The 26666-nt window shown below is 45.7% G+C and overlaps 1 protein-coding gene across 1 annotated transcript; it reads right to left on the reverse strand.

The window, feature by feature from the left end:
- Positions 1-26421, reverse strand: mtss1la (MTSS I-BAR domain containing 2a). Its single transcript, XM_080504233.1, has 14 exons — positions 26285-26421; positions 23439-23500; positions 23283-23356; positions 10525-10609; positions 10215-10306; positions 10049-10123; positions 7555-7712; positions 6755-6862; positions 6271-6368; positions 3727-3859; positions 2978-3052; positions 2033-2209; positions 1727-1892; positions 1-1473 (listed from the first exon to the last, which is right to left on the reverse strand). Exons 1-14 carry the CDS (start codon positions 26351-26353, stop codon positions 683-685), a joined length of 2163 nt encoding a protein of 720 aa, XP_080360359.1. The 5' UTR covers positions 26354-26421; the 3' UTR covers positions 1-682.
- Between the last annotated feature and the right edge of the window lie 245 nt (positions 26422-26666).

The following is a 26666-nucleotide window of genomic DNA, read 5'->3' on the forward strand; positions in this document are numbered from 1 at the left end:
AACAGTAAAAAGCCTGTTTAATTGCAGAATATAGTGACAGTACAGTATAGCAATAAAAATGCTGCCATATTGCTTTTATTTTTACATGACTTACACAGCTGCGGTTCAGCTTATGAAACAAAACAGTAATACGGTACTTGTACAGTAACGGTGAGAAACACAACACGCAGACAGGCTCACAGAGCGTTGCATCCTTCACTTTCCACTGACGGGTGGCTGTGTTAAGTTAAAAAAAAAAAAAAAGAAAGAAAAAGAAAAGAAAAAGCACAGTATAATTGTAATCATAAGAGCAAAAAAAAAAAAAAATAAGAGACACGGAGGGTTGGATCCCCGCTAAATGTGTCAGTCGATGTGTCTAAAGGGACAAACTGGGCTGAAACAACTGGTCACACAGGGAGGAGAGGATCACAGCCACCAAGAACAACAAAACAAGTAGAAATAAAGCCAAAAAAATCTGGGTTACTTTGAAACGTACGCAATACATACACCACTTCGTCCTTAAGTCACTTCATGACTCGACTGGCCTTCATTCACCACATTACATCACCTCCGTTACTTGTGCCGCAGTTAAATGCATTACATGAGTGCTGTTGTGTTTCACTACAAAAGCTTTAGTTTGTAAATAAGGGCACGGCAGCTGCTTCTCCGCAGCTTTTTTTTTTTTTTTTGCCTTCCCCGTCGACTACCGGAGGATCCGGGGGGCTGATCTGTCGTCAGTTACTGCCTTCCTGAGCTTCACCCCCCGGCGTATAGATACCAGCATATCCCTGTCCTCCTGAGTCTCAGGGGAGGGCTCCCGCTGCGCGTACTGAGCCGAGTCCCCCGGCGGGGAGCTGGGGAAGGGGAACTGACCCTCACCGAGGGCGTGGGCGCTGGCTGCCAGCTCTCCTATCTTCTCCACCAGGCTGTGGCGGTTGGCAGCCAGCAGAGGGTCCTCCTCAGAGCCGTGGGCGCCGGCGCCGGGGGCCTGCTGGGCATTGAGAGTCCTATCCGTCCCCGCTCCCCCGCAGCCCCAGGCCGTGTCGGGGAGGCTCATGCGCTTGGGCGACGCCCTCATGTAGTCGCCGGCCGACAGGTCGTCGCCGTACAGAAACTCCTCGCTGCCCGCGCGATGCTGGGACGGGCTGGCGTAGCCGGGGGAGTCCGGCACCGTCGGGGTCTTCACTGGGACGATGGGGGGCCGGATGGGGATGGGACCGGATGTGGACGGAGTGCGTCTCAGTCCGGTTTTAGAGGACGGCGTCCTCCGAATGGTGGCCGTCCCCGAGGAAATGGGCGCGGAGCCGTTGGTGGTCCCCTGCAGGCTCTTACCTGCGGGCAGGCCCGCCGTGCTGGCGGGCCTCTTGGTCTGGATCATGCGGCGGTAGCTCTGAGCGATGTTGCTGTGGCGCGGGATGGTGGAGGATTTGTCAAAGTCCGCCTGCCCCTCGCTGTCGGCGTCCCCGTTGAGAGAGTAGCACTCATAATCAGAACCTGAAGGCGAGAGAGAGGAGAGCGACGTGAGGAATACCGACGACGGCAGTTGTTCTTGAGGAGTAAATTTGCAGCTGCTTTATTGCGTAATAACTTCACAGAGGCAATAAAACCAATTGGTGCAGCACTTTGTTTTTTGTTTTTTTAAATCGCTGAAATGTAAAGACTCACTCTCACATTTAACAGAAAATCAATTTGGGGAAATTGGAAGATGGCGGTGGGCTATAATACAGAGGTATCCTGAAGCCGCTACCTTGCGAGGGAATGGTGTCCTCCGAACAGGACGGGGTGTTGGTTTGAGTGCTGTAGCCGCTGGAGTACTGCAGAGAGTCTCTGCTACTCTTCTGCTGCTCCATACTCAAGCCTCTGGTCAGAACCATCGCCAGAGTGCTGGCTGCTGGAGAGAGGGGCTCGCCGTGCTGACACACACACACACACACACACACACGAAATACAGATCAGCACAAAATTTACATATGCAGTTCACCACATTACAATTTCTAAGCCACACAAATTTACACTCTGACATTTACATTTTCCCTCCCTGGAGACTTCTTACCTTCGCGGTAATGGATCCCGGGCCACCTCTCGCTCGGTGTAGATCATCTGATTGCATCCCAGAATACCCCTGTGGACTGTGTGGCGCGTCCAGTTCTCTCATCCGATCCATAGACTCCCTCCTACGCTGCAGAGTGCTGGCCAACGACGGCTCGCAGGAACTCGATTTGGCCCAGTCCTGCAGCCGCGGCAGACAGAATAATGAGACGCGTCTTCACGCTGTGCATCACCGGCGCTTGCCATCTGACAGTCGCACAGCTGCTTAAATATAGAAGCTGCTGATTTGGCTCATGGACTTGTTAGGTGCAGGGGTAGTTGTGGAGCAGACTGCAATAAGCAATGTCAATGTTAAATGCCACAGCCATTTCGGGTTTAGCACACATTTGTGAGGAACGGCTGGAAAAACCCAAGCTGCTGAAACTACGTCTCGAAACATGGCGGCGTGAAAACAGAACAAAAGGTGCAAACAAAGGAAAGAACCCAAAAACTCAAATTGCAAATGAAAACAAACCTTCCAGCTAGGAACCTTTGATGTGGGTGAGGGAGTGTTGGATCCGGGGGAGTGGTTAAATGTGGGGGACGCAGGAAGTATGACAGAGAGAGGCCTGATGGTGCCAGTGTGAGAGAAAGCGGGGCGGAAGGTACCGAAGGATGAGCATGAGCCAAACTGCGAAATGGATAGACAAGTGTGAGTCAGAGTGCTCAAACATCCATGAATAGTCCAGGAGATGCCGCGGCGCCGCGGCTCTCATGTGTCGAGCCCACGGGCCTCTTAAAGCTGGAGGTAACAACGAGTTCAGTGCAAATCAAGTGTATTGCTGTCTATGTGCATGCATGCTTTCGTGTCCATGCGTGAGTGTGTGTACCTCCATATGTGTATGTGTGTGTGTGTGCGCGTGTCCAGCAAAGCAAGTGGATATTGTCGAGAGATGCATGCAGTACTAACCGCTGTAGGAGAGTTGCACTCGCTGACAGACTGGCAGGTTTCTGAAGCCTCAGAGGAGGCTGAGCTTGTTGATTTCTGGGAAAGGGGAGATGGAGTACAGAAGAGTGGAATAGTAGGGGAAATGAGGAGAAAGATGTAGGTGTGAGAAATGTATAGGAATAGGGTGAGAGTTGGAGAAGAGTGTTGATGAGCTTTAGAAAGAGGGATTTTCTTTTCCCTCTCTGAGGGGATCTATATACTACAGGCAAGATCGAAAATAAAGCAGCCTGTAAGATCATTTATTCAGAGGAACATTGCATCAGTCGGTGTGCTGGTGTGCTGCTGAGTGTGTTCTGTATATTGCAATATGTTCAGACCGTGAGAGCCCGAATAATTTTATCACTCCAATGGGATAAAAATTCACCATTTGCAACTGATAAAGCTCTATTGCAGCAAAAAGAAAAAAAAAGAAATGAAATGCTCAATGTTCGACAATCGAGTGCAAGAGTGCAGACTCGGGTTTAAAATGCATACACGGGGAAAAAACCACAAGTTAACTGAAGATACCAGATGGAAAAAGCCTTGTTAAAATGAGTGAATTATGGTATTTTGACGAGCGGCTATGGCTTCCTGCCCTGAAGTCATACCATCTAAGGAAACCCTGAAATAACAAAACCACTTTGTTCCTAGTTTTTTTTTTGCTGCAATAGAAAACAGTTTCCTGCCGATAAAATAAACAGAAACTGAAGTATTGTGTCTGGGGCTGTTACCTGGCTGGTGATATCAGAGGGCATAGGTGACGGAGGCTTTGAATGGGTGTTGGCATCCTGGGAAATGAAGCCTGAGTCATGGGAGGAGACGCTGCTGAGCCGATGAGCTCCCGCAGAGGGCATCTGGAGGAGGCTGTAGGCAAGATATCCTATCAGTATAAAACACAACTAGCATGCATGTTAAACAGTTGCTTTTTTTTTTTTTCTCCCCCACATTTTGTTTTTGGGAGGATTTATGTGCAACTATGTGGAGAAACAGAAAATGTTAAATGAAAAATTGATCACAAAAGCGGTGAACATAAAGGCAGCACTTCTAAATGATGCCATGCTCCTAATTTTGGTGCATCAAAGAGCATTAAAAAGTTTTCTGCTCTTTGATTTATCTTTCCCTCTGAACATTAACAGCTGTCTTTGTGCTTTTTTTTTTCTTCTTCCCCCCGTGCACTGTCATTCTCACTCAGTGTTTCTTTCCCTTTGTCACCCACGCATTTTATTTTAAATTTGCAATATGCGATTCTCACCTTCTCTCTGTGACTCTCCCCCACATCCCCATACCCTCCTTCTGGAACATATCTGAAATTATCATTTCTCATTAATCTTTGCTCTCAAGGATGAAGCTTGGGGAGAAATTCCAAGATGAATGAGGCAAACTAAATAACCATAAAACTAAAGAGCATCCTTAGATCCCCTTCTCTGTTTTTTTAGTGTCTTGATATATAAAAAAAAAAAAGCTTATTTCTTATATCCCACCATCAAAAACCTTTTTGTGTGTAGCTTTGGTACTGGAAAAATCCTGAAACTCACAGAATAAGTGTTAATTTACTTTAAAAACATCGCCTTAAGTGTGATTTCAAAGCTAAGTCTGTGTTACTGCGTCGCACATAGTCAGGTTTTGCTCTGTGAATGAAGAAAAGAAATTTTCCACAGAATTCAGCCTTAATTGGTGCGACTGGGAAGCTCATGTTTGCACTTGCGACACCAAAGCAAGGTGATGACTTGTTATGAACAAGCTTGTTTGTAACTTCTACCGTGGGTATTAAATTTGTAACAATGCACGTGTCTAGATCTGGAATAAATAGATTGCCGCAGTATCGCCTTGTCTTGTTAAACACTTGAGATATTGGCTCTTACAGAGGGCTCACTGTTTCCAGGCTGTGATATCTGAAAGCTTTGGACCTAATCTGGCCGTGAGGAGCTTGAGAATTACAAATCTGCCAGGTGGAAGAGCCGAGAGGCTGGTAAGATGTTCCTGCGCGCTGACTGTCACTGTCGCCGGCGTCAGGCTGTGCACAGAGGAAGGCACGTATGTCACCGGGACATCAGAGGCTTTTCAAAGCACCTTTAAATCTATAATGTCTTCCTCGAGTCAGTCTGCCAATACAAAGTGAGTGATTATTCAGCAGAACCATAAAAACTGCCCCCAGTTTGTTTTGGAGTCGGTGTTACATCAGGTGGATGTTTGACCTTCATATTGCAGACTGTTGGATATGAGTTTGACATCAGAGGGCAGTTTTCAGATTCATCCGCTGACGGGAATGTTTTTTGTTCTGAAAAACAAATGTGTTTTTTTTTTGTTTTTTTTTTAATACTGAAGAATTATAAATATCACCCAAGACAAATAGTTTCATCACTTGACATTCTTGTTAGCTACACAACAGTGGAATGATTAGTAGTCTCACTTCATTGTGAGAACGTCCCCGAGCTCAAGTCAGAGCTTAGGCGGCTTTCTCTGTGGAGTTTGTATGTTTACGTTGTGTGCGCTTTCAGGTTTCCGCTGGATACTCTGGTTTAATCCCACAATCCAAGAACATCTATTTGAGCCAAATGTCTGACAGTAAATTGTCGATTGGTGAATGTGAGGGTGTCAGTGCTGGATGGATGGATGGAATCATTCCTCACAATTCACCACTGACATTGACAATCTTTTAGTTTGCTCGTCGCTATCGGTCTCTATCTTTTCCTCTCTTCTCGCCACTTCTGGGTCTGGTTCTGCAGGTTTCTTCCTGTTGAAAAAGGCTTTTTTCTTTTCCTTTCCACCGTCTCTTATACTTGTGAAATTGTTAAGTTTTTCCTCAGTAAAAATGCCTTGAAATGACGTGTGTATTTCGTGTATATTGTTGGATGGATAGAGCGCCTTGCATGGCAGCTAAATCCTTTGGATTAAACAACTTCCCTCTGGGATTAATAACGTTTTTCTATTCTATTTTGCTTGTGGCTCCTCATAGGGAAAACATTTTGCTAATCTTCAACATAGCCAACGAATTTAAAAAAAAACCAAAAGTTTTGTTAAAACTCACATCAACCATGAAGAACAAGAAGATCCTGGTTCACATTGATACTCAGACTTTCAACATTGCCTGCATCTATAAATGCATGCATGTATGATCAACTGCCGCCCTGCCCTGACCCTTCACATTATAACTTGGTGACATGTCCGCGCTGCACGTATATGCCTGCACCGCAACCTGCAAGATATAGTGTGTCTGGGGATCCCTGACACACTGACTCGTCTTGCTCATCATCGCATGCGACACCACAATATACCTGCACATGCTGCTTTTCCTGGAGCCAGTGCTGCTCGGAGAGGAAGGGGGGGTCTGGTAGGACCAGCTAAAGTCGGAGCCCTTCAGGTCCCGGATCACCTTCATTAACACACAAATCCAAATGTTGATAACGCTTCCAGGGCGCTCAGCTCACAACAGACAAGATCCTACGCTAGAACTGGTGGAAACTGTCGTCTGCAACAGAGGTTCATCAGTCAGTCCAATAAATGCAAAGAGTATCTGTACAAAACAATTTTTTTTTTTATAAAGAGCTTTGGAAGAATACTGGCTGTTATTCACTCAGAGAAAAAACATTTTTGGCTTTGGAAAGAAAAAAAGTTTTAATTCTTATGTTGACAAGTAAGAAACCAATTAAAAAATATTCGGATTTACCGCTGGCACACAATTACAGAGAGCAAATTTGATTGAATGACAAAATAATTGGAAGATCTCTGTTGGAAGTAGAAGCACTACAGAAGTATTACCTGCTCACTGGCTGGTGGCAGCTTGTGCGGGTCTTCAGTCAACAAGGTAAGGTCGTCAACGATGGGCTGGAGATGTGTTATTTCCCCCAGCATGGCGATTTCTACGTTCTGGAATGGAAACAGAGCAAACCAATATATTGTAAATACTGTTTTTCACTCGGGGTGCACAATATATCGGACGTTTATCACGATTGCGACTGTGCATTGAAGCTATGCATGTCAAACTATTTAGCCAATCAGATGCAGCCCTACTACCCTGAATCCTCACATTAGGCTCATATTACAGATTTTGCTTGACATTGTTCTATATAGTTTTTACACACATCTTCTCCCCCTTCCTTCCATGTTAAAGCTACACAAAGATGACAGTTTATTCCTCAAACTAACTGCCTTCTCTGTAGTAAATGACCCTTTTTAACCCACTGTAACTTGTATTATTACTCCATTCCAAGTCTATATCTTAAGTTTTTGACATTGCTGACGGTCTCCTCATCTCCCCGGAACTGCATGTGTCCTACAGGCCTCAGGTTCTTGTCTCACGGGATTGAAGTGTCTGAGTACAAGAGCGACTGTGATCCTCGGAGCAAATCAGCACAACCGTATAAAACTGACTGGAGCCCATCACTGAGCGGGACAAACACCCAGGCGCTTTCAAACGGAAAACAACAACAGAAAAACAATGATTCCGTTTGTATCTGATAGTTTTTCTCGGACTGGGATGTCGTCAAGATGACGGTTCCGCCACTGTCTGGGAATTCTGTCGTTAAGTGTGTCCTTTCCTCCTGGGGGGGGTGCCTCACCACAACAGGCTGAAGCAAGTTGATGAATGTACAGTAACGTCCTCTCTCCTCCAGCAGGGCTCTGCGCACCGCCTGCTTCTCCGTCTCCTCCATCAGCAGATACAAGTCGCTGACGTCCTGCATGGCACTGTCCAGCTGGGGGCGCAGGTTTCCCCGGCCTGCTCAGGGCAACAGGGCAAGGGCGCCACGGAGACACAGAGGAGGGAGGGAGGGAGGGAGGGAGCGGCGAAGGGAGGACACCGGCGGAGGGGGAGTCGAGTAAACAGAGGCAGAGAGAGGGAGGAATGAAAACAGTTTTGAAAATTTGAAGGGGAGGGTGATAATTATAGAAGTGAAATGAGGCGTCGGCGGGGGAAGGGAGGAGAGAAAGAGTAAAGATGATTACTACAAATAATGGCAATGCGCGGTGTGCTACAGGTCAACGCAATGACAGACAATAACACACAAATGGCTCACGTACACGGGAACGAGAGGAAATAGATCTTCGGTTAATGCTACTTTTTTGGGGGGGGAATGGACGCGATGAGAAAAAAAACTATTGTCATTCAAGACCACAGCGCCACTCGACGACAGACAGGTGAAGAGCGATGAGAGAGGGGTGAGATGAAGATGATCAGCCAGTCATTTCTGAACACCCTGCAGGTCACTGTATTAGCAGTTTGTGTCCATAGCAACCAAGAGACTTTAAAATGTGCCGTACAAACTGAAGTACACACATTTGTAATGCTATCAAGTGGCTCTGGGCCAATTTGTTATACAACTGTTTCTATGTTGGACACCTATCTGAACAATTAATCTCATCTTTGCACCCGCATTTAATAATAATAATTAAAAAAAAACCCAAACAACCCTACTTAACTGAGCAGATCCATGAGGATGTGACAGCTTGCCAGCTTCTGGGTTCATAAAATCACTTTATGATATAAAACCTGCTATTATTCAAATGAATTGTGCAAAAAATGAGTCAGTCTCTATTAAAATACGCCGCATCAATGACAGGTTGTTAAATCCAACTGCATCAATTTCAAACACCTTTTTTTTTGGGAGGGGCTCCAAAATATTTTCTTTCTCAAGGCAGCACTTTGTGAAATGCCATCCTATCATAAACACATTATGTAATTTTACTCCATTAGTAAAATAAGATATCAAGTGTATAACTTAGATCTTTTTTTTTTTAATTAAGCCTTCATGACAAGAATATTTGGTTCTCATTTTTAGAAAATGACTTGGGTGACAATATATTCCATTTCACAATAGACACTACATTCCTGAGTTCAGTTTTATGTCATAATAAGATTTGTAATAGTAAATAACAATGATGTCGACATTTTTAGCTCAGCTGCTCACCTACATGATGTTTTCTTTTACACAGCAACATTGAGTATTAATACGTTTTGAAGGAACCAGCTGCTCAGATTTGGAAACTGCTTATTGTTTCCTACGTTTCCCCGAGTTTGTGCAAAGCTCAGCTAAATGGCGACCGCCAGGCTGCCAGACACCCAGACTGACGCGTGTCGATTTTCCACGAACAGAGAATAAGCAAAGTACTCAACGACGCTGACAGACTTCACTCTCGAACCCCCCCAGAAAATATGCCAAGATTGCACGGTGCTTTGTCTTTGACTGGCAGGTTGCTCTAGAGATGGTTTTTGATGCTGAACAGCTACCACAAGAAGCTCTCATTTGTGGAAAGGGGGGGGGGGGGGGGGGGAGAGACGTACACCTCACGTACCTAGAAGCTCTACAGCCAGTGTAAACAGCCAGAAAGAAATAGAGGAGGGTTGCAGTATGGGGCAGGGGGAGGGAGGAGAGACAGGAGAACAGGCAGCGTTTGTGTTTGTACTTATTCAGGGCACAATGCAATGTTTATGTCTGTCACGTACTGCTGCTATATGAAAGCACTGTTTGAAAATAGGAGTTTAATTACAAGCAGCGGTGGGGCCTAATGCAAGCACAGCTGGGTAAGAAGTTAATTCCTTAGATTTATAAAGTACATCACCCAAAGCTGGGAAAAGGAGCCTGTGAAAGTGTGCCAGGCATTCTGATTTGATGGGAGTAATCATTTCTCATTCCCCTCCCTAGATGGCGCTAGGTCACTATTAGACATTAAGCACAGCATGGAAACCACAGCTCGGCAGGCTTCATTAGTTCCAACCCCGAAAGCTCCATGCATCAATCTTTCATAGTGTTTCATCTGAGTCAGAAGCACGGCTCACTATAGACAGAGTCAGATTTAAAGGGCATATAAGGAGAGATAAACAATCGCACACGCTCACATTCACACGTATCGGCGACTTTGGGATAACCACAAGTTTTGTTTGTGCGTTGTGAGGAGACGCGTGCACGCCACACAGAAAAAAGGCTCCAAAGCTCAACCTGGACTCGAACCAGGGACATTCTTGACGAGAGATTGCTAAACACCGCGCCACTGTGCAAGCAACTGACTGGAAGCTCAGTGCTTTTAAAAACAGGTCCGCGTGAAGGTTTTCCTCACCTTTTCTCGCCTTTTTCTGCAGTTTTATTGTATCCAGCGACTTTCTTTTGATTTCCTGACGAGATCGTTTGTATTCTGCAGAGAGAAAGTCAAATCATGTGTCAATGACACAGCGTTCGAAAAACGTTTTCTACTTTTTTTTTTTTTTTTTTTTTTCCTCGTTCACCTTTGGCATGATCTTTGTCCAGCTGATTAGCCGTCTTCTTCCATTCTTCTATCCTGTCCTGGAGTGGTGTAACCAGGCCCTCCATAAGAGCGCTGGAGACGACATAACAACACCCAGTCAGGCAATGAAAGCTATAACAAATCGCCTTATTTCCACAGCCCAAAATCCCTCAGCGAAGCGCATCTGAACAAGGGGAAGGTCAAGAGGGATGTGATTGGACCTGGGAACACAATGATTCCCTTGGGGCCTCAAAAAAAAAGAGAAAATTGCAGTGGAGGGGTAAAAACAGAAAAATACAAGTGACACTTACTTGGTGAAGTGGCGTAATTTTGCCTCTATGCTGCGGTGTCGCATGCACATCCTTGTCAGAGCTGAGCCGATGTCCCTGGTGGCACCTAAGAAAGACGATATGAGAAACAAATAATCACTTCGCGTATAAGAGCTTGGTATTACCCGTCATCGATATGCTCTCTTGGCCCGGGAACACGTGATTTTCCCTGAGAAGAGACAACACACCAGGAGAGCTTTTTTGAAAAGGTCTAATTCTCTCCTGTCAAATGGACTTATTTCGATTATTTCTTGCCTGCTGGAGAGACATTTCTATCTGCTGCCAGTAGGCGGACACATGCCGACTGAGCAGAGCACAAAATGTGTACTTTTGTTTTGAAAACTAGAACGTTATACTCGTTTCTTTTTTTCCTCATTCCTTCTTTCCACACCCCACACACCCCGCATTTCACACTTCAAGGACTGCGTGCACGGCCATCATCACGGTTTAATCAACAGCCTGTGTGAATTGTTTACTGTACTTTTCCTCTCAGCTGAAGTGTAATTAAATGGGGTCTTAAGCCCCGAAAGCTCAGCCTGTCCCACTGTCTCACTGATGGTTCACAGGCCAGTGTAATATGTGGCAGCACTGATCCTGTTGTAATCTGGGCCACATAGGGCTAATCTGAAGGCTCCTTGCCACATACAGAGGAACACACACACAAAAAAGAGAGAGAGAGAGAGAGGGGGGGGGGGGGGGGACACTTGGGAGCAGGCAAACCTGGAGGCATGTCTGATCACATCCAATCATGATGTTTTATTTGCATGCGTACGTCGGTGCACTTGTGGACAGGTGGTGTGATTTACCACCACCCCCCTCTCCACCCTTTCCGAAGTTCCCACCCCCCCCATTTATCCTGGAGGAAAAAGGAGGGAACCCTGTAAGGGGATATCCCTCTATTCTTCCCTGCCAGCTCTGCCTTTCCTGTTCCCTCTGTTTCCTAAACACTATTCATGCAGGGCAAAGAGACAGAGCGAAACCAGCGAAACCGTAGCTTCACTACAAAAACAGGGAGAAAGTAAGAGCGACGGAGTGAGAATTTAAAAAAACACAACAACAACAAAAAAAACAACCCACAAGGTTAATGAAACTGGCATGAAATGTAAGGAATGCATCAGATTGTTGTCTGGTGAGATCTGTGCTATTTTCCCCAGAAACTAGGTTACGCTACACGGAGATCAGTCCGGTCACGCATTCGGCCGACTGACAGATCTGCACTCACAGAGACATTTTCAAGCGACAGATGTTGAGTAACTCATTGCATTTTAGACGGAGGAAGCGAGAGTCAAGGATTGGCTTCTTTGCTTTTTTTTAATTTTTATTTTTTTAGGCGACTGAGCGAGGCGAGAGGTGAAAGGCCATCCAGCTGTAACGCATGCCGACATTAAACACCAGCAGGAAGTCATTGAAGGAACGCATGAAACCTACACCTTGAGCTCTCGCTATAAATAGTGAAAAGATGCGTCCGTCTTTAAAGGACGGCGCTTCTGTAACATAAGCACTTCTATTTGCACCGATTCACGAGGTCAAGTGTGAAAACCGATGAGAAATGCAGATGGGCGGAGAAGGCACGCGCACACAGGTCATGCATTTCTTCTCTGGAACAGCTGTGAATTAGCTCTCGAAGGGTGCAAGACTTTAAAAAAGAAAAAAAAAAGAGAGACGATAGGAAGAGAGAGTAATGTCAGCCCCTGTATCTCGATGACAGACCTTTCCAATGACACTGTCAGCAGGAGACAATCCCGCTCTCATGTCCCATCCACACCTGCCAAGATTCCTCTCCCCGCCGCTTCCCTCCCGTCCCCTTCCTCTCCCTCTTCCCTTCTCCAAAACGGGGGGGGGGGGGATCAGCTGACAGCTACATCCTGGGGTGGTTCAGAGGCTTCCTGGCCATGTCCTTACAGCCCGGCTGGCCTCTGGCCTCGACCGGACGGACGGACGGACGGAGACGGTGATTCACCCGACAGCAGTCTGCTCATCCACACGGCGATGCAACAGGCACACACAAGCTGGGAGGATGTGCCAAACGTCTCCAAAAATGTAAAAAAAAAAAAAAAAATCAAAAATCTCTTGCTACAACCGAAAGACGATTTCTTCTTTGAAGGTAGATATCACTCTGTGATCTGCTGGATCGTTTTCAATTCCTCATTCGACGTGAGATTTTTGGCTCGCCTGTTGCTAAACCGTCCCACCGTCTATACGTCAATATTTGAGTTTGTAGCAGAAAGGAGCTGGCTTAAAGTGCTTAAGGACTGGAAAAGTGATTATTTTTGCATACCAAGACCACTAGGGATTTTGAGGGCGAGGAGGGGGGGTTAACCCGACCTCATAGCAGACACCCACACGTGCAGGGATAAAGCAAAACACACAGACCAGCTATTATGAAACCCCAGCCATATATCTTAGAACCGAGTACAACCGAGTACGCGGCAGTACGCATGCGTTTGAAACTGATGGCGTCTGACATAAAGATAAACTACCACAACATGTTTGCATGTTGAAAAGTGCACGTGAGTGTTGATCCAAAGGTCAAGCCTCTAACTTAAGAGGTCTGGTGAGAAACTCTAAGCTCCGGTAACCAGAACCAGTACTGTGCGGCGTAAGCAGTTAGTGAGTGGTTGTATCCAGATATCTGGTTCTGATCAACTCCTTTCGCTCCTTGGTGAAGGAGGAGCATTTTAATAGGCCTGCTTTATTGGGGGGGGGGTCTCCTGCCAGGAGCCGGGAGCCAGGGGCTAAACTGCCACAGGCCTCGGTCTCTGACGTCTTCAACATGGGAAACGTGGCTTCACTTTCTTATTTTCTTATTCAGCATCGAAACCCTGCTGACGAGCTCAGGTTTCATTAGTGCTCAAGCTACCGGGTTGGAGAGATCTTCCACTAGCTAGACTCGTGTCCTCCTGACATCAGTTTTCAAGCTCAGTCCAGCTCCACTGAAACCACTGTGTGATCCTCCTCACTCCCCCCACCCCACCCCGCTCTGCTTCCTGTGTCAATAAAGCATGTTTATGTTCACTGCACAAGGAAAAAGGTACAGAACATCCTTACTGTAAGACTTCAAGGAACAAGGAATCTCTTCTTTTTTTTTTTTTTTTTTCCACGAGTCTCACACGTAGCCGCCACTAAGCTTTGGAAATTCCATCATCCGTGGGACAACAGTGATTCCTGACGTTGGCACCTCGGCCACGGAGCCGACTGCGGCTGGCACAGACAGTTAAGCCTCCTGCCTTTACCCTCCCCTCAACCCTTTCAAGTCGGACAGAATGTGAACTGGCAGGGACACAGCGAAGGCCACTGACGGATGAAAGGGGCCGTGGGATAAAGGAGGGTGGAGAGGGGCGGATGAAAGAGGTTACACACTACTGAAGTGCCGGGTGGGTTCGGCCAGTCGGAGGGCAGCGGAAGTGTTGGTTGGCCGTCGCAGGTGCCGCGGGCACAGGCCAGGACAACGTCTCCCGACTGACGGAAATAAATAAAACGATGAAAAACTTTTTCTATTTCAACTTTTTTTTTGTTTTGCTTTGTGAAGACGTCAACAAAAGCTACACACGCCAAAAGACGCGCTTCAATTCTGTCGACCGCGATCGCCTCGTTTAGTTACAAGTCGAGCAAACACCGAGTCGAGTTGTCTGCATTCGAAACCTGACGAAACATCATACGTTCACAACATCAGGCGCTCACTTCAAAGCACAGCTGGAGACCTGGCGGTGGAGGACAGTGGGAGCAGTCGGCATCATAAATAAAGCAAGCATCCATCCCTTCTATCTGCCGGTTAGGGAGCAATAGCTTCTGATGAAGGGGAGACGTAGTGGGTAAAACAGCCGCACGTTGGACATGGATCGCGGAACAAGAGATCTGCGCCGTGCGCCCGCAAGCAAAGGAGTTGCAGATATAATTCAAGCCGCATAAATTGTGGATGACAGACACAAGACAGCAGACGTCTTTTGAGAAAGTCTCCCGAAAGGCTCGGATTTCGAATGTGCTTCTTGCTGCGAGGCCGACTTGAAAGTGAAGTAATTCTCTTTTCATACCGTTTCTCTTCATGATCATAAACACAAACTAAGTCTGTTTGACTCCGTTCACCATAACTTGGGAGAATTGTGAAAAAAAAAAGCATGCATGTCCCCTGAGCTTCGAACGGCTGAGGACTGATTCTGGAGAGGTTTACTTTTATCTTCTTCTGTTTATGCTGGGTAACTGCAATTAAAAACAATACTTTCACATTTTTTTCCCAGCCTTGTTGAAACTCAATGAACTGATTGAAAAAAATAATCTGTAAAAACAATGCAATTGAGTTGATTCTCTCTGAAGAAGTTGGATAAGAAAGTTGCAGCCCTTTGAAGCTCTTCTCCACCAGCACTGGAAGAGCACAACAATTATTTCAGTCCAGCAAATCTTATATTTCATTGTTTAAATAGTCACGTTCAAAACCAAACTTTCCTTTTCCAAAAGTTCCTTTTAACTGTTGTAATCTGTATGTCCATGCTATAATATTACAGTCTCCAGACTCCAAACATAATTGATGTCTTTTTTTCCCCCCCACAGATTTACGAGACGTGTTACCATAGAAATATAAGTATTAAACTATTTTTTTGGAGATGTTAAGCAAAGCTGCACATAAATCAAAGAGACTGCGGACTCCCGTAGTTAATGTTTATAGCATATTGTTCTGCGTGCATGTGTATGTGGTTTCAATGCTAAAACAACCGAGTGCACCCACTAGTGGCCCAACATGAAAACTACATCATTTTCAAAACGTTGCTGTGCAAGCGTTCCTGAAACGAAAACGCATGTCACTTGGATATAAACCGACGACGCGCATGCATGTAGACATAATAATAATATAATGTTGATCAATCAATCTGTTATTTAATCTAACTATTACTATATTACAAGAAAGTGGAATAAGGGAAGGATTAACTTAACTTCTGTGGCAGAGCAGCCAAGAAGCTGAATGTGAGTTTGCTCATGAATGGACATGTGTGCTGCGTTTATAGTGGAAACCAAAACCTAATTCCAGGCCTTTGTGTTACTCCCTTGAAAGTGGAATTCCTCTTTTTTTTTTTTTTACCAGGAAACAATGCGAACTGGAAAGGCAGAGGAAATGACCTTACGGATCAATTGTTTCAGTCTCACACAAACACACACTCATCCCATTGTTGCCCGGGCCAGACAGTACGCACAGAGAGTTTCACCTCCCGAGCGCAAAAAAAAACACCCCCAGACAGACCCCAGAGTCTCCTCATGTGGTGTAAAACGTGTTCTGGAGCGCATTAGGAGCAGACTGACGGAGGAGGAGGAGGAGGAGGAGAACATGGAGGAAGTGATATCTCTCTGCTGGAGGAGTTTCCTGTTCACCAACATAAATGTTGCTAAAAATAATCACCACCTCTTGTCCACATGTGCTTTTCATTAAGAGATGAAAAAAAAAAAAAAAAAGTGCTGCAGAGAGGGGGAAAACAACAAGATGTGCAAAGTAAAGGAAGGCCGTCTTCAGAGACGGGCCTTTGTGCTTCGTCACACGTCAGACGAAGGATTTGGTTATCCTTTCAGATAGCCTCAGTCCATATTTGAATGTATGTGGAGCGATGCCGGCCCCGGAGTTAGCTCAGTCAGACAGCTCGAGTTTCCCTGCCTTACAAGCCGTGCAATTGTCTCTCGTCTCAGCTGACAATAACCGCGCCAGCTCTTTTGCTCAGCCCGAGTAAATGCCGCTATGCTCGTTCGAAAAAAAACAACGCTGACACCGCCGCTCTTCCTCAAATAACGTTTCAGAAGCGCCACTGCCGTCTGAAGTCTGAGTCTTGGGTTACACTCACGTGAAGTTTGCAGTCATTCTTCCTCGGTTTCCTCTGGACTGATCTCTCTGTGCACTCCGGGTCAGAACTTCATGTGTACAGGCTTTATACTCTAATTAAAGCACACGACTCATTCACCAAATGTATGGACTGATCGTTTACTGTCAATCGATTTATCTTTATTTATGATGCACCTTTTAGATATTAAACACACACACATGCAAATATCTATTGCAATGGAATTAACAGAGATAAGACAGAGAAACCAATACTAGTGGAATAAAACTTTCTACCCGATCCAAACAAATCGTATAACCAGAGTTCCTTAAGGTCTTTTACAGTGAATATATCTGACAGTTCTGAAAATAGTTCAGTCCTCAGCGATGGCCTTTTGGTCATAATTGATGTTCACCAGACAATCACAGCCCAAGGTCATATTTTATATGATCCTGAAATATTTGATTTCTCTTGGCACAAAAATAATGACAACTATTCCGGGTTACATTCTATTGGATCCTGCCAATTTTCCTCTATTTCTTGACAAATGGAGCGAACTTTGGCTTGACTAAATTCCAGTTTTTTTAACTCAGGATTGTGTTGCAGTGCATATAAATTGTTTAACATGTGAACCAATCAAGGTGTCTGCTTCACCTTAAAATCTGCATTATACAAATAATCGAACGTGTTTACCAAAAGATGACGACGAACTTGACTCACCTCATGGCCAGATTTTAAGAGGCCCATTTTTCATTGTTTAGATAATCGGGAGCTGTCACATGATCATGAAAAAGACTTTAGACATCACTCACTCCACGTTCACAAAAACAGCAGCTGCAGTTAAAAGACTCGTGTACTCCTTTTCTTTCCTCCTCCGATGTCCTCCCTCGCATTCCCCTACCGGACTCTCCGGTGTATCCCCCCCCCCTTTCAGTTCAGCTCCACGTCGAGTTCATGTGCAGGATACGGCCGAACACAGTGTTCCTCCTCCATTCTCATGTTTGTCTTCTGAGCTTAGTATTCGGCCCCAGAATGAAAGGTATGCACAACTTAAAAAAAAAAAATTGTGTTTTCTCTCCAATTATTATTTCCCCTTTTCATCTGTTCCTCACATCACTGTTACCCTCCACGTTTTGCACACAGTCATCATAATGGCTGGAAAACATTCCCTTGCAGGCAGACCACATTCAGATTGTAGCCTCTGAGCGAGACATTTTGTTTTTTTTTGTTTTTTTTCCCCTCTGACTGACAGACCAAGTGGACAGCTGTAGTTAAAAAAAACAAAAAAAAAACAAATAGGAGGCCCTTATCCACATCTAATAGATGTCATGACATACCTGAAGAGCCATGAATGTAATCGCCGCAATGTCAGAGCACAATACGATGTGTTAGTAAGTCCAAGCTCATTTCATGAATTCAAATACACAGAGTTTACACACACACACACACACAGGTTCTCATCAGGGTTGGACATAAAATGCCAAAGCCTGATGGATGTCAGTAGTGGTCACATGGCTACTCTCATTATTTGACATGTCCGTAAAAATAGCTGCGCTGCCGGGAGAGCACGGAAGACAGTAATCCCCTGATCTCGCTCAGCACTAGGCCACAGCCGCATCTCGTCCCATGCCAGGTTGTCCAGATGGCGGGTAGGGATATCCGTCCCATCTGCCAACCCCAAGAAGTACAGCGGCCAAGCAGATTACCGCTTCGCTGACACACTGATCTACTGGCATACCTCAACGGACTACCGACGGGATGAGCGGGAGAGGAAAGACAAGAGAGTCCGAGAGGACGAGGCTTTCAGGGCGACCCGCAGGAACGCTACGTTTAGCCCGCGCGTACTCTGCTGGCCTCGGGCGCACACGCGCAAAGAGAGGGGAAGGTTTCATCAGTGTCAAACACAGATTTGTGTAGCCAGGCAGTCTGGCCGGTGATCCCGGAGTGTGAATTTTTAAAGCTGGGGGCGGCTGATCAGGAAGGGAAGAGAAGGCAGTCTGTGTCTGTGTGTTACAGAGTGGGGCTAAGAGGATTAGCTGAACGCCTCTGCCTAGCCTGGATACCCAGAGCTGTGGAAATCCCACTGCCACCACACAACCCCCACCCTGGTCAATGCAACCCTCACCCCCCCCTTCCAATGAGACTCACCTCACTCTCCAAAAAATATGGAGCCTGCATGTTAACCCCCCCCCGCCGATGGACCATTAGACATGGACAACCGGCTCTTTGACATACATCTGATCCAAGCATGTCCAAAAATGAGGGGGAAGAAAAAAAACCCTACAAACTATTAAAACATATGCCATCGACTCTGACAGCACAAAACACCACACAAAGTCCACTATTTACCAGATTCTTTCGACTTTGCATCATGATAAAATAAAAACAAGCACAGTGGTTTAGACAACACACCAGAATGCATTAGGCTTGACCGGCCCAACAATAAAAACTAAAGTGACGGCAAACAATGGGTGCCGAAACATGAAACGCACACATTAACGAGCCATAACTCCTCCGAGTGCATCCATCTAATGTAGTCTCTGCGGCCCGCAGACCTTTATTCAACCCAGATGCACGACCGCCAGTGTGCAGAGACGGACGCGCCTTCACAGTGGCGGGGGATCGTCGGCGCGGCGGCTTAAGAGAAACAGCGCCGTCGGACAACCGTGCCAGAACGGCTGGCAGCCGACTCCTCCAGCTGCTTCGTAAAACACAAGACGCCGACGCCACGGCCGCGACCATAAACTCTAAAAACAGACAACACAGGAGGGAGAGGGAGTCTGAACGTGAACACAAGCCGGAGGAGTTTGACACACGGAGCCACGGGGAGGAGGTCGAATGAGGTGAGGAGGAGACGAGGGGCTCGTCTCGAGGTAATGCTAAAATCTGTTCATAGAGTCATCCGGGGGGGGGGGGGGGGTGACATTGCTTCGCTTGGCAGCGAATGGATGCGGTTTAAAGACAAACAAAATACGACGAAACGCGAGGAACACAGACGGAAACTCAGGAATAGAGACTTCTAAAGGAGCATGCGCGTAATCACAGAACTCAAATCTTCCATTTCCTGAAGAGTGGGGAGTTAGAAAGACGACGTGGAACATCTGGAGGCCCGTACACTTTTAACAGAACCGGAGCAGAGCGGCCGCCGGAAAAAGCGAAGCCGCCGACTGCATCTCCAGGCTAGCATAAAGGTTATCCCCCCCCCCCCCCCCCCTCACCGGTCGCCACGGGCCAGCACAAATAAATATTGACATTTGCGCTCGCAAATTAATTGCCTGGGTTCAGGAGCACACAGAGACGCACACAGCTCCCGTGGAGGGATTTAAAAAGGCACGCTGGTTAAGGGCGAATCAGGGCGGGTTTGAGAGCTCGTTTTGGTCAGAAACAAGATGAAAGCCAGTTTTTTGGCGAATCCCAGAATGCCTCGTGACAAAATCCGCAAAGCAACACAGCTGCTATCAATCATAGAAAACGATGAAATTATAGTAATTGTTTTGGTATAGGGTAAATGGTTAACATCCCTGTCCACTCTGATAAGTGGGTCTGGTCACAAAAGACCGCCAGTGGGAAGCGGCTTTGAAGCGACAAAGAGGCATGTCACAATAAAACCCACAAGGTCAAAGCAATTAGGAATCATTCAACAGTTTCTAAAGTTAAGAGAAGGCAAATATGATTTTAAGAGGGACGTCTACTCGCTGTTAGCTCTCAGCAAAGCTGTAAAATGCAGAATAATTAAGGATTACAGTAAATAGGAGGAAAGGGAGATCATTGTGTTTTTCCACTTTTATATTCTAGTTCAGGGGTATCGGACACAACTTAGTTCAGGGGCTACAATTTCGTCTTGCGTGGTAAAATGATGCCATAATAACCTTTAAATTTAAACTTGAAAGTTTTCCATTGTTGTGGCGCGGAGTGTAAGTGATGAAAATATCTATATTTTTGTGGAAAAAAACCCAATAATTACTTCTGAAAATTACTACAATCTCGACATGAAGCCAACTTAAATGAAACCTTCTGGTCCAAAATACAGTGAAATGTCCCCAAAAAAAACCAACAGCTTCTCCTACAACTGATGCACTGCACACGTTTTTAAAGTTGCTAGTTTACTGTCTTTCAGGGCCGATATCTCAGCTCAGGTCTCAGTGTTTTGTCCGCAACTTGCATTTTTTCTTTAATACAAAAAGAGAATTATAAGAGAAATGATTCTCTTGATCCAATGTGATAAAGTCAACATCACTGCTGCACATTGAATGACAATAAACAAATAGCAGCAGGAAAAAAACCCTGAAATATTGGGTTCATCTGGCTTTTTATTTTTTTTGCCGTCAAACAACAGTTTTGAAATACTAGCCTTGTTGTATGCATGAAAAACCAAAACTACAAATTTCCAATTCGTGTTTTTTGTGTTGATTCTTAGTGTTTTGCCTGAGATTCAAACCACTGAACTTCTAATATTTTTTGACATATTTCAATGAATTGGCTCTGACATTATGAATTTAGTTGCAAAGATGGATAATAGTCTTAAACCAAGGTTCCCGCAAACTTGCATGTTGTGACTTGCCTATTTTATCACTTACTGTCTTATAACAGTGCCAATAATTATATAAAAATATCGCAAAAAACCCACACTGCTCGATTTTTCTTACATTTTTCTGGCAAACAAAGACAAGACCTCTTTCTTTTGCGTCCATCAAAGACCCAGCTCCAGCCTGAACCATGTTTCATTAGTTCCTCTTTAATTGCAGAACTCTCTCATCACTCATACAGTCTGTGGCCTGAAACGGATGACATTAATCCTGAAGTTAATGTCCGTGGCAGAGGAGCAGAAGAGCGAGCGTATGAGTGACACACTTACAGGGATTTTATGCGCCCGTAGTTGCAAAAAACTCGATTCGCCCGTCTCTCTCATCTCCCTCTCATCTCTCCTCGGTCTATCCATCACTGTGCTCGTTTCCCCCTCTTTTACTGCGCTCCTCCTTTGAAGTCGTGCTCTTGCCGTGGTCCATACCCCCTTCTTTTTCTTTTTTCTTTTCTTTTTTTTTTATTGGGAGCAGGCTGCCAACTGTTCACAGCTGGCAGGTTGACCCCAGTCTACCTTCTGCTTCGTCTTTTTTTTGCGGCGCTCGTGCGCGCTAACACATCGGGAATCACTTACAGTAGCCCCGACGTATCAACGTGGTTTATAAACTCCACTGGAAAGTCGGCGGAAGTTAAAACCCGGTGACAATGTGTGAACACCGCGAAAGGAATACCTCTTTATTCTCCTCGGCTGTAAGTGGTCAGTGAGGCGGGGGCAGCGCTGGTACAAACTGCTTAAAAAGCATTGCTGGTATGTGACCTGTGAGGTCAGGTGACCGGCTACCAGCTGTCACCCCTTTGAATATTAACGTGTGTGTGTGTGTGTGTATATGTGTGTCTGTGTGCACGTTTCTGCATTTGTGCATTTGCGTGTCAAGAGTCCTTGCACGGTCGTGGTGGGTTTGTAGGATTTTTTTTTTTTTTTGACCTACATACTGCTCTCGACGATCGGCTCCGAAGAAATCTGTGTTAATCAGCAGCAGCAGCCTCCGTGGCCTGCCCGTCTACCGCCGGGTGACAAAGCAGATCAGCAGACCTCATTAAAGAAACAATAAGCTTAAGATTTTCATTTCTTTTGTGCTCACTGCCCCCCACCCGCCGTCTCACTCCGCCAAAGCCACCCCCACTTTCTTAACGGGGCAGAATTATGTCATGAGAGGCGCCAATCATCCACAGCAAACTTTTCAAACATGACAGTGATTCCCAATAAGGCTGGCCCATCCCCCCCCACTGGGGGCAAAGATTCATGGAGGGGTCATCTCCAGTTTGTATAAAAAAAATGTAAAAAGTTTTTCTTTCTCCGTGAAAAAAAAAATCTTGACTTTGTTGACTTTTTTTCCAAAGCACATGAGTTTTGTTTTGTTTTTTGTTTTTTAACCTTGGAAATGTTTTTTTCTTCAGTGTCTCTAATACTCTTCTGTAGTGAAGCCCTCTTGAGTTTAAGGGATGTAACTGGGGCTGGGCGATTTGGGCAAAAAATAAAAATATAGGATTTTTTTTTTTTTAAGAAAAATTTGAGTTTCGATTTTGTCATTTTTCAAAAAACTATTTAAAAATGATGACGTGGACGTCGTGTAAAAGGTACACTCGCAACGCAAGACTCGGGAGAAAGATGAATGAGAAAGATGAATTGATCAAAAAGCAAAATAACAGAGGGTAGAAAGAAAATTTTATATAATATGGCTTAACTGAAGCAATGGACAAAATGTTCGCTGTATTCGTCGTCTGTGACGAATAAAAGTTTGAAATTGTCCAATGCTGAGTGGTGGCGAGTTGGCTCGGTGTACAATAGTACAAATGTGGGTCCCTTAATAAAAACATCTTTAGATAATTACTCACGCTCATTTCTAAGTGCCCATGTTCAGTTCTTTGTTTTACAAATGTATGTCCTACCCAGATATTTTATGTCCTACCCAGATATTTTTATATTTGTATATTTGTATATTTTTATTCCCTACTTTTATATTCTATTCCATTGTATTTTATAAACCAGAATGCTGCAACAAAACAATTTCCCTTCGGGGATTAATAAAGTTATCTATCTATCTATCTATGTGCAATACACACCTATTATATTTGTTTTGTCAAAGACTGCAGTCACATGTCAAAAGAACTGTTGACACAATAGCAGGTTGATTTCTGCAGGGTCACTAAAACTGCAAGTGCATAAATACTGGAATCAAAGGAGCGTTAATGTCCAAAACTAATCCTCATGACGGCTTAGAGTCAACCCAAATAAAATAAAACAGTCCATGTGCCCCAACACAAGGAAGACTGGACAATATTATGCTCTCACGAGGTTGTTGAATTTCATCGTTTTGCATTTGATTGAGACAAAAAAGAAAAGAAAAAGAATGTTTTCCTTACCTCTGGAGTTGGTGGCCATGTCTGCCACCTTCTGAAAGGCATCTAAGAAGGCCACCGCTGCCAGCATCGTGGTCCTGTAAACACAAGGTTCATTTTGTAAACACTCGGCGGGAAACCGCTCAAACGTCCCGTCGTCCGGCGGCCGGCGATCCTCACCTGAGTTGAGAGTGCAGCTTTGTGGCCTTGGCACTGAAGTCTTCCCACACGGGGTACGAGCTCTGATAAGGAAACAAAAAAAAACAAAAAACAATTAAACCGGAGGAAAAAATACCCGACCAAGGACTACGTTTTTTTGGTTCACACGCCTGCTCTCCTGGTTCCTCAACAAACGAGAGGCTAACCGCACTCAGTGCATCTTCTACTCATTTCACCCGACTTTGACATCGGAAAAGATGGCCCGCTAAGTAATTTCACCCTTGGGTTATATACAAAGCTCTTTGCTCTGACTCGTCTCGACAAAAGGTCAATATATTTCACTCACTCAATTTATATTCTCAATCAATCAGCGTAAGTGCATGCGCCTGTTCCCGTGTTTCGAAGGCTCTTGCAACACGCCTGAACCGCATAAGCTCTCGTATCATGACTGTTTATGGTGAGCTTGGGAAGGAGGTGGTTGCGGGGGATGGGGGGGGGTGGCAGGTAGTCGGGGCTTGTCTTTGAAAAGTCTGGATTAGATTTAGCTGGGATCATCGTATGGTGCCTTGAGCTACGGGCTCAGAAGCCAAACACAACGCACATTCAAGGCAAGATCCCATTAGAGCAAAAGCTCTGAGTCCCGGGAGTCAGGAGACGAAGGGCATAACCTTCATGTGCCTCTTTGATGGAGAGGAGCCAAAAGGGGGGGTTCCACACATCATGACTATATATAGTAAGTGTGCAATCTGGAGAGAGTCTTGCTCTTCATCACTTCTGGGCTTAACCTCCATTCTGGCAATGACAAGAGTTTAACTCCCAGATAAAAACCCTCCGCCTCAGAAAGATTTTTGATTTAGGAGCAAAAAGTAAACAAGATTGCCGTGAACCTCGCAGCCTCGCACTTCACTTCAACAGGTGTCTAATTAGCTTGTGTGACCAGTGACTCCTGGTGATACGCTGCCAAGCGGTGGGGGTGGTGGGGCAATGCAAAGCACCGTGGGGAGGGTGGTGTACGTTTATATTATCGTCCACGCCCAGCAGCCACCGGGGAGGGGATGGGATGAAGAGACGGAAGTAAAGAGAGAGAGAGAGATGCCATTCCCTTCGACAGCTCGCCATTCGGTGGAGAGCGAGGTCAGAAGCTTTATACTTGGAGATTGTACTTCAGTCTTCCAAGGACTTTTCCCAAAGGTGGTTTCTTTCCCACACGTGGAGGCTTGAAACACCCCCCCCCCCCATGTGATCTAACTGATGATCCAATCCTGGCCTGCCGATGTAATCCAGCTGAATCACTTCTATTTCTCACCATCCACCCACTTGTTCTGCCACCTCCTCCTCCGCCTCCTTTATGTCTTCTCCTCCATCAGACAGTTATATAACTAACAGGTACAGCCTGTCTCCACGGGTCTGGTCAAATCAAGAGGGACGATTCAGGCAAGTGTGCACTGTGCACCCCCCTGGCACTGTTCACAATCAGCGCCATCAGCACAGGAAAGCCATGTCGCTCTCGTGGTGGCGGTGGCGGCGGTGTTGGTGGTGGGGGTTGGTTTGTAAAGCTAGTTCGGCCCAGCCAGGCGGCAGAAATGAGGTCAGATGTCTGTCTCAGACAGTGGACACGGATACTGTGCTGACTAAGGGCTCCGGCTTCATTCATCTGCACTGCTTATCAATACACAGGCCGCCTCTTTCCACCGGCCCATGCCTCTCGCCCCGGTCCTGGGATGAGCGCGGCACAAAAGCGGAAATAATATGAAATGAAGCCAGCAGCCCCGTCAATAGCTGAGGGCCGATTTCATCGGAGCCTGACGGATGGACGGGGGCCCATAAATAGTCCGTCCGACAGCAACACGGCCCCGTGAGCCAGCGATCAATAAGAAATCTGCCGGGCCGATGCTTGACTTGCTCTCTGTTATATTTGCATCACCAGTGTCCTGGACAATGAGGAGGCTGAAGGCCCGGATGAATACATTCACACTTTCCATCTGTTGTCACGAACAACAACAGACCACCCGGTTCAACTTCCTTGACTCGACCCCCCCTTCCCCCAACACAGACAAATACAGACACATCAAGGCAAAAGATGAGAAGAAGAAGACATCCAATCCACGCTGGGGACATCAGAAGACACCATCTTGATCGGTAGAGATCTCGTCCTTTCATGCAAAGTTGTAAGTTTGTTTCTAAGAGTCGGGGTCAAATGTTAAAACGACAACATCTCGCAAAAGTGTCCATGTCCTGCAACGAGGCCAAACATCAGGAACAACAATCAATAAAGTCAACATCCATTTCTGTGATGGAGTTATATTCGCTCATTTCTGGGAGCGTCTTTGTGCTGCTGACACCTTATGGAGGCTGGAGCAGCTGTTTGGGGTCAAATGGCAGCCATCATTTATTCAATAGTTACTACACCCCCTCACACACACTTGATTTTCACTCAGCTCCTGTGCTTTTGGCTTTTTAAAAGACTTTTTAACCGACTATATTAAAATAAAACGTTTGTTTTTATGTTATGCTGTCAATGATCGTGATTTCTGGACTGAACAGGGCCACAAACTTAATGGTTTTCAGATTCATTCACAACTGATCCGTGCAGTTACTTTAAAAAAAGGGGGGGGGGGGGGGGGGGGGGGGGGTCAGATTAAAACAAGTGTTGAATACAACCATAGTACCTGCTGCACATTATGCAAATAACATAAAGGAGGGGAAACGTGTTGCAGACCTCAATTTGTCCTGGAGCACCCGTTTTAAGTGGGGGAGGACCCGGCGAAAAGAGACAAAGGCAGTATAAATACGCGTCTGATCAGCAACTGTGCAGCCGCAAAGGTCAGATAAAACCCGGGTGTACTTTCATTTACATGCGCGTTTACCTTCATGTCGTTCACAATGGCCTGGAATAATCCACCCAGCGCTCCACACTCCTTCTCCACCGACTCCATGGCGCAGAAAACAATCGGAGGGGGGGGGTGAAAAAAAAAAAAAAAAAGCGCACAAAGACCGACAAAAGGAAAAAAAATAAAAAATCAAACCAAATATCCCACGGATGAGGCGTTTTCAAACATCAGACATGGAGATATTTGTTTTGGCCATCCGCCCTCGGTTGTTCTCTCCTTTTAACAAAAAAGAAAAAGGAAAAAGGAAAAAAAACCAACAAAAACAAACACAAAAAAAAACCGTAGCCGGCAGCAGGAGAGAGGATGCGAAGCCTCGTACGGTCCCACAGCCAGCAGCTTGCCGAGCGCACAGACAAAA

The sequence above is a fragment of the Blennius ocellaris genome (genome assembly GCF_963422515.1).
Source record: "Blennius ocellaris genome assembly, chromosome: 11".
NCBI classification, from domain to species: Eukaryota; Metazoa; Chordata; class Actinopteri; order Blenniiformes; family Blenniidae; genus Blennius; species Blennius ocellaris.

What these genes read in the sequence shown, in the direction of transcription:
- mtss1la (XM_080504233.1), bottom strand. Translation starts at nt 26,353, where the DNA reads ATGGAGTCGGTGGAGAAGGAGTGTGGAGCGCTGGGTGGATTATTCCAG. An exon ending in AAGCTGCACTCTCAACTCAG is followed by an intron (nt 23,357 to 23,438) that starts GTGAGGATCGCC and finishes TTGTGTTTACAG; the next exon opens with GACCACGATGCTGGCAGCGG. An exon ending in GGACAAAGATCATGCCAAAG is followed by an intron (nt 10,124 to 10,214) that starts GTGAACGAGGAA and finishes TTCTCTCTGCAG; the next exon opens with AATACAAACGATCTCGTCAG.